Source organism: Balaenoptera physalus (assembly GCF_965194825.1).
Source record: "Balaenoptera physalus genome assembly, chromosome: 3".
Classification (NCBI taxonomy): domain Eukaryota; kingdom Metazoa; phylum Chordata; class Mammalia; order Artiodactyla; family Balaenopteridae; genus Balaenoptera; species Balaenoptera physalus.
Window position 1 is genome coordinate 11286402 of NC_138890.1, and position 10983 is coordinate 11297384.

A 10983-nucleotide genomic window follows, 5' to 3' on the forward strand; every position below is an offset into this window, starting at 1 on the left:
TTGCCTATTGTCTGCTTCTCAAGTGTGCCAAGTTTGTTCCTATCCCAGGGCCTTTGCCCCTGCTGTCTCCTCTTCTGCCAGCCTCTCCTGCATGTGGACTTCTGTGGCATCAGTCTCCCGGTGGAGTGTGAGCTCCAGCATGACATGAACAGGGCCTGTTTTGTCTTCTGCTTCATCCCCAGCACCTAACATGGTGCCCACAGTTGGGGCTCAGTCAGTTTTTGTGGAATGAATGAATAGGATGGAGGCATTGGAGAACGAGAGAACTGTGAAATTGCATCAAGCCCAGAGTTGACAGAGCCTAAGGGCTTCCCCACTCCTGACATCGACAGCCCCAGCATATCCCTGGGCTGAGACACCACTGTGGCCACCTACCCCGAGAGCCACCCCACATGGGGGCCAGTGAATGTCCCACTCACCAGCTGGGGCCTCCAGTGAGAAGCCCAGACCTGACTTTGGAAGGGTAAGGGGCTGACTTCAGAGGGGCAGGGGCCTTGGAGTCTCCCAGCCCCACCATCTCCCTGCTGGTCCCCTTCTGGAATGTTCCTCTGAGGGCCATGTTCAAAGACTGTGGCCACCAAGAGATGGGGGATGATTCTGTTGTGACAGTCTCAGGGGAGGACATTAGTTTGGGAAAGACCACATCCCCCCCAGGCAGGTCAGGGTAATCAGGGTGGTGCCCTCTGTGGTGGGGCCTCAGGGGTGTGGGCTGGAGGTGAACTGAAACACCTCATGTTTCTGGAGACTGAACTCTATGTAAATGAGATCCCCGATGGCCAGACTTTCTAAGTGACAAGGGTCTCTTGGACAATTCTGATCCCCTGCCCAAAGCATTGCTCCTCTCCTCGAGGTTGGGACCTGGTCCATTGGGCCGTGGAAGGCATGGAGGATCAGAGAGGTGAAATGAGTTGCCCAAGGCAGCCCAGCTTGTGAGATCTGGAGGCCAAACTTGCATCTACCCCAGCCAGGCACAAAGGCATCAGCTTAAGTCACAGGGAAGAGTCCTAATATTGCTCTTAACTGAGCCCCATGCTGCATGCTTGAAGGTTGTCTTGCCTAATCGTCGTCACGTGACTAAGGAGGGCTATCTTCGTGCCCACTTCACAGATGAGGAAACTGAGGCCCAGAAGAGTTTGAGTGACTCACCCAAAGCCGCACAGTGAGTGAGTGAGAAACCAGGTTCCAGGTGTCTCCTGTTTGAGCCTTACTGACCCGCAGGCTCCAGACAAGGCCAGCACCACCACCCCCAACCCCCGTCAACAACCCCAGGAGCAGGGGATGGTGATGGCATCCAGCTTGAGCCTGCAATGGGGGGGCTATCTAGACCAGCTGCACAAGGGTGATAGGTCCGCAGGGAGGCCCCCAGCTCAGCCACAAGGATCTGGGCCGTTTCTCTCTGAAAGGGGAGGAGGAAGTGGTTTTGCCTGTGTGCCGGGGACGGGTGAGGCAGCCAGCACGCATCTGGGGCTTGCTGATCTGTTAGGCAGGGGTTCCCATGCTCAGGGCCCACAATGTGTGTAGGGGCCCCCAAAATGTTTTAGTGTTTAAAAATCAGGAGAAAAAAATGGATACAATAATAATGAATATATAAAATAAATCCAGCCCAGGGTACGTTGGTCTTGATATCAAGGCGGTTGTAAAATATAATTTTAAATGGGTGTGTTCTTTTGTTTGTTTGTTTTCTTACAGAGCAAGTCATAATGTAGCCCCGTGGCACCCAGTGAGGCCTCAGCCTGTGCAGGCTCAATCCTGCCTCAGGGATTTTGCCTGTGCCATTCCCTCCCCCTAGAGCACTCTTTCTGTGCAACAACCCGGCAATCAAGTTGACTCCTACCTGCCCCCCCAGCAAGCCCTTTCCTCCAGATCAGTTAGGCCCCCCTCTGCGGGGTTCTTGCAACTCCAGTTCCCCCTTCCTGACAGGCTGTCTACTTTGAAACAATGACATTAATCATTTCTCACTTCTCTTCGTTTCTCACCAGGTTATAGATGCTGGGAGGGCAGGACCTATGCCTGTCTTGGGGTCACCTCTTTTGTTCCCTGAGGATCTGGCACACAATAGGTGCTCAGTAAAGGCTCGTCGAGGTCTGGATGGAGCAAGGGTGTCTATCCACCTGCATGCAGCTCAGCAGCTCGGTCAGACTGCAGACGGGGCGGGGAGTAGGGGGGTGTCCTAGTCCCCGCCCAGGGCTCACCTACTTAAGGAAACAGGAACCGCTTGGGGCAACGCCCCACCCCGCTGACGTGCAGTCCCTGAACAGAAACCCAGGCTCCTGCAGGTGCCGCGGCACAGCCAGAGTGAGGGCCTCGGGCCCCCGCCAGGGTTCTCCCAGGTACGTGCCTATTTCTGTGCCCACCCCATGGTGGGTGAGACCGGGGCCCCCAGAGCCTCAGCCTCATCTCCACCCTTGAGAAGATAGCACATGGGGGCCAGGCTGGGCCAGAAGGAGGGACAGGGCTGGCGGGGTCCAGAGAGGCAGGAGGAATTTTCTGGGGGCACTGGTAGGTGACCATTGGGAAATAGAGCTGGAATTAGGGAAAGAACATTCCTGGCAGGGGCACAGCATGGGCAAAGACATGGAGAGGAGAGACAGCTTGATCAGTTTTGGGTAGAGCAAGGATGTGGGGATGAGGAGGTGAGGGAGGCCTCAATGCCAGAGTCAGAAGTTTAAAACAGTATGACTTCATTCATCAGCCAACAGCCCTGCACCCTCCTCTGTGCCCACCCAGTGCCAGGTGATGCTGGGGACCCAGAAAAATCCAAAAGAACCTAGCCCTGGACCCAATCCTCAAGAGCTCCTAATATGGGGGAGACAGAGCCAGACAGAGACACTCCAGCTCCATGAGGCAAGGCTAGACCAGAATGGTGGGGAAGGTGAGGGACAGAGAGGGATGCCCAGGGCTTTGTCTTAGAGAAGAGGCAAGAAAGCTGCCTGGAGGAGGGATGTTTTTGCTGACTCTTGAAGGATAAGTAAGAGTTCTTCCAGGTAGAAAAAAAGAACAAGCTTGTAAACATTACCTCATGCTAGGTCACTACTGGTTTCATGAATGTTCATTATATGCATACAGTGCTTACCGCTGTGCCAACTGTACCCTCTCAGGTAATTACCATCATTAGCCCCAAATAGCAGATGAAAATTCAGGCACAGAGAGGTTAAGTGACTTGCTCAAGGTCACACAGCAGCTAAGTGAGGGAGCTGGGGTTTGAACCCAGGTGGTCTGCCTCGATTAGGCTCAACTGATTTGTCACCCTGCTTCATTTAACATTTCTTAATGGATCTATTTAATTTCACTTGCTGCAGAATTCCTTTGGGTCCTTCCCCAGAGGGTGTGCTTGGTGTCTGTCTTCTGGCAGGAGAAAGTCAGTATTGACTGGGTTGATAAACACATCCCCTCCCTGTGGAAACAGCTTGCTAACAAAAACCTTCTGATATATTGAAAAGTTAGACCAGTGGGTGGGAGGAGAAGGGGCGAGCTGCAGTCTGGGGACAGAATTAAGGGTAAAAGTGAGGGGTCATGTGTGGACAACCCAGCAGGGCACAACCCTTTTGCTGGTTTTTCACTGACTTAATACTGTTTTGCAAATTGCTACTGTTTTCTTTCTGTTTTCCAGCTCTGTTTTCTCTGTCTTGGCTCACAAAGTCCTGTGGTACCTGAGCTTAAAACTGCTGAGAATGAGTGTGAATTAACCATGCACCTGACAAGTTATAGGTGTGCCATCTGTAGCCACCACTTGTGGTGACGATGGTGGCAGAAGCAACTGTTTGGGGCCACATCTCTGTAGTGTTTAATGAAACCATGGCAACCTTTTATGGCACCCACTGTGTACCTGCTGTTTCATTCATTCACTTATCATTTTGCCATCTCCACGTCCCTCCCAGGACAGTGATATTTACTTAATATTTAAATAAACTCAGTTCTTAAATATATTTTTAAAAGGGACTTTCTAATACTTGTAGTAATGACATAATAAGAATAAAAGGAAAAGGAAAAATCCTTGGTGGGGGGGGGTGTTTTGGGACAAGTCGATGAATGAATGTGCATAAAGTGCCAGCACATAGTAGGTGCTCAAGAAACTCAAGCCAACTTCAATCCTGTTGCTCTGTCCAGCCTGGAGGACTTCTTAAAGGAGGAAACACCATGAGCTGCATGAATAGAGCAAAGGTGCGAGGTGGACCAGGCTTGACTCTCTTTCCTCCCTCCCATTCCCAGGTCACCCCTCACCCCTGGAAGCCATGACAGAGGCCAGAAAGCTGCCCCCACCACTGCCTCCAAGACTGGACTGGTTCGTGCAGACTCAGGTGGACCAGCTGACCTGTGGAGGGGTCCCTGAGTGGTTCCATGGTGCCATCTCGAGAGAGTAAGGACACACCCACACCTTCCACCCTGCCCTTCACCCTCTTCCCTTGTCTGTCCCGACTCTAGGCAGGCTTTTATTGCAGAATTCTGGGCTTAGCTCAGCTAAGTGTGTTAAGAGGGTGGGTGAAAAGAGCTCTGGAGTCCCAGACTTGAATCCTGCCTCCTCCATGGACTCACTATGTGACCTTGAGCAAGCTACGGGTTCTCAGCTTTCTCTATACAAGTGGCCACCAGACCAGTACTGCCAGGGACCTGACAGGCCCCCGCCCCCCACCTCACCCAGGTGGGGATGCAACCTCACCAGTCAATGATGGCGGAATGCAGCCTCAGAATCTTTCTTAACACAGTGCCCCAAACAGCTGCTCTCAGTCCCAACATGCACTTCCTACATCAGACTGAGCTCTGAGGATATGAACAAATCCACCTAGTCACCCCTAGGGGCTGGCTCTAAATAAATGGCTAGAAGAACATTTATTGCCACATTCTGCATGCAGGAAGTTGAAGAAACTATGAAAGCCACAGAGAGGAGGAACTGGGCATGGTGTCTGAGTTCTGGGGTGCACCAAAAGAAATACAATGTGAGCCACACATTGCAATTTTAAATCTTTTTAGTAGCTTTGTTAAAAGAAGTGAAAAGAAACAGGTGGAATTAATTTTTATCATATTTTTTATTGAACCCAGTATATCCAAGATATTCTCATTTCAACATGTAATCAGCACTAAGTCCTCAAAATCCAGCACGTATTATATGCTAAAAGCACATCTCGATTCCCACCAGTCACATTTCAAGGGCTCAGCAGCCACACGTGGCCAGTGGCCTTTGTATTAGACAGCTCGGGCCCAAAATCCCCATTCTGTCTCCTAGAAGGCCACATTACTCTTTGTGAACCCGGGATAATAGTAACAATAATACACTAAGTCCCCTACATACGAGTGAGTTCCATTCTGATAGCGTGTTCGGAAGTCCAATTTGTTCGTAAGTCCAACAAAGTTAGCCTAGGTACCCAGCTAACACAATTGGCTATATACTGGGTTAGCCAAAAAGTACGTTCGGGTTTTTCCATAAGATGTTATGGAAAACCTGAATGAACTTTTTGGCCAACCCAAACAGTACTATTGGCCAACCCAACAGTACTGTACTGTAAGAGGTTTATAATACGTTCGCATCTTTGAAAGTTCGCATCTTGAAGGTTCGTATGTAGGGGAGTTACTGTAGTGAACATCTTTGTGTGTTCTTACCAGCTGGCAGTTCCCACACTCACGCTGCATGCATGTCATCTGTCCTCAAGTGGGGCCCTGAGAGTAAGAGTTTACTTTCGCCTTAAGGAAGCTGAAGGTCAGAAAGGGACTGACCCTCACCAGGGGTCACACAGCTAATGAAAAGCAGTGCTGGATTTTAAAATCAAATGCATCTAAGAGCAGCTCCTGCTTTATTACCTGTGACACCTTGATCTACCCAAAGGTGCCTCTGGGGGGTGCCTTCCAGGCATTGGGAAGGCAAGCAGGGGCTCTGAGAGATGGTCAAGGTCATCAGAGGCTTCCTGCCACCCCTGTCCCTGAATATCCCAAGGTCTGAAATAACCAAGAAAAGAAGGAGTTTTAGGCTGTTTGTTCACTTAGAAAACAGAAAAGTACAGGCCTCTCTGGCTGAGGGGGCACCAGTACTGGGATGACTGGTATACCGGATGTCTGGCCAGTATGCTCAGCCATCTCTCTCCTGTATTTGCCCTTCCAGGGATGCCGAGAACTTGCTGGAGTCACAGCCACTGGGATCCTTCCTCATCAGGGTCAGTCACAGCCACGTGGGCTACACGCTCTCTTACAAGTAAGGCCTGGGCTAGGGACCAGGGCAGAGACAGGAGGGCTCTGGGGCTTCCTTGGAGGAGCAAGTGGTGCTTCATACAACAACTTCTCAGTGAGCAACCAGTGCGAGGGTCTGGCCAGATCTAACTGAAGAGTAGGCAGCTGCAGGTCTGGCTGTAACCAGCAGACTTGGGCCTGGCAGTAACTGAGACTGTGTGTTTGAGAACAGGAACTGCTGGGGACCCAAGAGTGGCAGCTGCATTTCCCCTTACTACCCCTCTCCCCCACCATTTAAATGTCAACTCCCTGACTTCACCCAGGGGGACATGTTAAGGGAAACCAGGGCAGCCCAGTTCCTTAAGTTCTCAATGCCTGATCCAGCATCTCAGTTAGAGGATTCGGCAGCACAAACTACTTGTCAAAAGGATTCCAGGCCAAAGAAATTTTTTTAATGGACCTATTACAGAGTTACCCATAGAGGGAAAAGCTTAGGCCTTTAGTCACACAGTCCAAGGCTTGGCTCTGCCACTTAAGACGCTGTGTGATCTTGGACAAGTTACTCACCCTTTCTGTGCCTCCCTCAAAGTCCTCATCTCTAACATAAGAATGCTAAAATTAATTCAGAGTCATGATGGGAGAATTAAATGAGACGTAATAAGCATGTAGTGGGCCATTAATAAATGCATCCGTTCATTAATAATGGAGCATTTATTGGGTACCTGTACCAGTTTTCATTGTTGTCAGCTTTATTGATCATTTACCCCTTGCCAGGCACAGAGCTAAGCTTTTACCTGCAGTAGCTTGTTCCATCTTCACAAGAAGTCCTGAGGTCAGCCTTAGTAGCCCCATGTTATAAAGGGGGAAACTGAGGCACAGCGCAGTCACCTGCCAAGTGTCACATGGCTGGTGAGTGGAGGAGCCTACAAGGGAATCTAGGCAGTTGGGCTGCAGCCATGATGCTGCCAGGTCAAGGGCTGGGGGGGTGGGGACAGAATGATGGGGAATGCGATGGCAGTGTCTCCGCAGAGCTCAGAACTGCTGCCGCCACTTCATGGTGAAACTTTTGGACGATGGGAGCTTCATTATCCCTGGGGAAGAGAGAGCCCATGCCTCTCTACATGCCTTGGTCACCTTCCATCAGCAGCAGCCGTTGCGGCCACACGGGGATCTGCTGACGCAGCCCAGCCAGCAGGTGAGGGTTGGGACTCCCAAGGGCCATAGCGCCCTCCCAAGGGCCAAGCCCCCCAGACTCTTTTGTTCCCTCAGCCCCCTCAGCCTCTTGTGATTCTGTCATTCTTGTGGTCCCCGTTTCCCTTGTGGCCCCGCCCCTCCTGGTCCTTGTTCCCTGGCCCGCAGGCTGATTTTTTTACAGGAATTCATGTGCCAGGTATAACCTTGGCTGATCTACAAGAATAGCATATTTCCTTACAAGACTCAGTGGGTGGGGCCCAGCCCTCACAAGCTGCTGTGGGAGGGGCATATCTCCTAATAAGGATTGATGGGCATGGCCTAGGCCCTCAGAAGGGGCTGTGAGTGTGGCATATTCCTTATAAGGCCCAGAGGGCAGGGCCTAGCCCTCAGTAGCTGCTGTGGGAGGGGCATTCTTCCTTACAAGGTTTGTGGATGGGGCAACCTCTGAGCCCCCATTTCCAGGATCTGGGACCACAGCCCCATCCCTGTACCCTCCTTGGGACTAAGCTGCATGTCCCCTCTGCCCCGCAGAAGGATCCAGCAAATGCGGATTATAAGGATCTCTTCCTTTTCTCCAACGCATTGGCTGAGGAAGCCACCAGCTCTGCTCTTGGCCTCAGCAAACATCAGAATCCCGCCTCTTGTCCCATGGCCCCACTTGAGGAGGTATGTGACAGAAAACTGGCACCTTCAATCTGGAAGGTGGGAGGTGGGGCAGGGGGATGCAGGAGCAGAGGTGGCCAACAGCTGCCAGAGGAGACTTTCTAGAATGAAGATTAGATCCCGTAGCTCCAAGCTTAAAACTTTTCAGGGAGACTTCCCTGGCAGTCCAGTGGTCAAGACTCTGTACTTCCAATGCACGGGGCGCGGGTTTGATCCCTGGTCAGGGAACAAGGATCCCACATGCCACGTGGGGTGTGGCAAAAAAAACCCCCAAAAAACCAAACAAACAAACAAACAAAAAACTTTTCAGTGATTTCCCAAGGCACTGAGATTAAAATCCCAACTATGATCTCAGGTCCTGCTACCCATCACCAGCCCAACTTCAGCCCCTCTGCCAACCCTTCTGTTGTTCTGACACATCAAGCTAACCTCAGGGCCTTTGCATGTGCTGTGTGCTCTGCCCCCAGATTTCCCATGCCTGGCTTCTTTCACCACTTCTTCTTCAAGTATCTCTCTCCGCAGTCTCCAGACCTAAAGTAGCCCCTCTGCCTTCTCCATCACATCATCCTGTTTATTTGCAGCAGAGCAGTCTGTAAGATTTGAAAAGTCTTGTTTATTTATGAGTTTTCATGTTTCCTGCCTGCCTCTCCCATCAGACTGTGAGCTTTGGGAGGCCTGGGAATCTGGCTTTTTCACCACTGCTTCTCCTGTCCCTCAGAGAGGACCTGGCACATCAGTGGGTTTGCAGGTGAGGGTGGGGGAACAGTCAGGGAAGGCTTCCTGGAGTAGGTGGCATAGAGCTGGGACATTCAGGATGAGGAGGAGCCAACCAGACACAGAGATGCAGGAAGGGCATTCCAGACAGAGGAAACAGCACATGCAAATGTCCTGAGGCTCAGCGTGAAAAACAGGAGAACAACAAAAGCCAATGTGTGGACAGAGTGGAGTGAGCAAAAGGGAGATTGTTGGGAGGTGAGGGGCCAGAGTCGGCAGGGATCAGTCATGCAGGGTCTTGGGGCCAGGGTGAGGAGCTGGGATCTATTCCAGGTGTGCTGGGGAGCCATGAGAGAGCTTGAGCATGGTGGGATTGATGGTGTTCCCTGTGGCTGCCGGCTGCAGAAGGGGCTGTCTGGGGGCGGGAAGGAGGCAGGGACAGTATCCACGTGGGAGAAACTAGAAAGGGAGCCCTAAGGGTGGATCTTGCTGATGGCTTGGAGGCGGAGGGTGAGGGGAAGAGGGTCATTGTCATGGTTTGAGTCCCCCGGTCATCCATTATTTGGGAAGTGATCCCAGGAGGTGCCATGAGGGGAGCAGGAAAGTGGGTCAGGATAGAGAGGGCCACCAAAGGAGGGTGCTGTAGTGAGCAGGTTACCCCTGTGGACCCTGTGGAACACGCACTTCAGTTACCCCACCTTAGGGGCAAGGAGCTGTGGTACTGATCCTCCCTTCCATCAGTCATTAGTCAAGCGCTGTCTCTGGGAGGTTTTAATTCTCTGGCACCTCTGGTCTGCAAAGTGGCCAAAGAAGTCCCCAAGGCAGAGTCCCCACTGCTGGCGTATTGGAAGTGGAGCTGGGGGCACCAAAATGCTCAGGACAAAGGGATGTGGATGGGGCATTGACAGCATCTGCCACAAATGACACCCAAGTTTGGGGCCTGAACAACCTGGTAGATCAGGGGTTGGCAAACTACTGCCCAAGGGCCACATCTGGCCCACTGCCTCCTTCTGTATGGCCCGTGAGCTAAGCATGACTTTTATGTTTTTGAATGGCTGAAAGAAATTAAAAAAAAATAGTATTTCATGACCCTTGAAAACCAGATGAAACCCACATTTCTGTGTCCATAAAGTATTATGGGGACACAGGCACGCTCGCTCACTGACGTATGATCTCTGGCTGCTTTGGCCCTACAACAGCAGAGGTGAGTAATGAAACACAGACTGACCTGCAAAGCTGAAAACATTTCCTCTCTGACCCCTTACAGAAAAAGTTTGCCAACCACTGAGGGAGACAGTGAAGCCCTTTACTGAGACAGGAAGGGTGGGGCGTGGGATCAGCTTGGGGGGTTTTCATTGGGACTTTCTTGGCCCCAGGATGTCTGGGTGGAACCCAGATCCCAATTTCTGGGGCAGATTCAGAGCTGTGGTAGGCGGGGTGGCCCCAGGTCTCACCTGATCCCGGTTTCAGACCTTCACAGACCCAGTCCTGCTCCATCGGCGAAAAGAAAGGAAGCCGTTGGCAGAGCCGGACGGGGCGTCCACGGAGGAAGCTACTTCGGAGGAAGCTTCCCCGAAAGCTCCTCTTGAGGAGGCCCGCCAGAAAATCTGGAGGAATCTCAAGATGCTCCCCGAGATGGGCAAGAAGGTCCAGCGGCAGCTGAAATCCCAGCTGGTGGCTGCGAGCTCCTCATCGCTCTGGGACCCCAGGCCGTTGGTGGTGACCCATGGCTCTGGAGCTGGAGCAGGAGACTCAGCCTGGAAAAATAACGTCTACATAGACCCCTTTGTGGCCACAAGCCCCTCACAGCCCCAAGCTCCAAGAAACAGAGATGAGCCCTCCAGGAAAGCCTCAAGGTCGACCAGCTGGAGCGACACAACCTCGAGGGTCAGGGACTGGCACCAGGCAGTCGTGAGGGCCCTGTCCTCACAGGCGTCCAAACCGGAGCCAAGGGACTTGAAAGAACCACAGGACTGTCTCCCTGAAGAGTACCGCTCACCGCCACCCTTCGCCCCCGGGTACTGCTAGGTGCGCCCCGGCTCTGGGACCCGCTCTGCCGGGGGCCGTTCACACCTGGACCTTTTGCTCTCTGCCATGACCCACTAGCCCTCAGGGACCTGAAGAATGTAATAAAGACATTGCTTGGGTCTGGTCCTGCGATTGCCAGTAGGGTGACCTGGTCATTTTAATAATAATTAGTAATAGTAATAATAATAATAATAATAATGTTACAGCAGTGGTGTCTAGGGCACCTAC

The 10983-nt window shown here is 52.0% G+C and overlaps 1 protein-coding gene across 3 annotated transcripts; it reads left to right on the top strand.

The window, feature by feature from the left end:
* The first annotated feature begins 1991 nt into the window (after positions 1–1991).
* Positions 1992–10893, top strand: HSH2D (hematopoietic SH2 domain containing). 3 transcript variants are annotated; one of them, XM_082457518.1, is made up of 6 exons: positions 1992–2133; positions 4210–4357; positions 6092–6181; positions 7186–7351; positions 7882–8016; positions 10198–10893. In XM_082457518.1, exons 1-6 carry the CDS (start codon positions 2007–2009, stop codon positions 10753–10755), a joined length of 1224 nt encoding a protein of 407 aa, XP_082313644.1. In that variant the 5' UTR covers positions 1992–2006; the 3' UTR covers positions 10756–10893. The 3 variants fall into 3 exon arrangements, with proteins under 3 accessions (XP_082313644.1, XP_082313645.1, XP_082313646.1); XM_082457519.1 differs by having other exon boundaries at positions 6092–6143; positions 7175–7351; XM_082457520.1 differs by lacking the exon at positions 1992–2133 and adding an exon at positions 2172–2330.
* Positions 10894–10983: the final 90 nt, after the last annotated feature.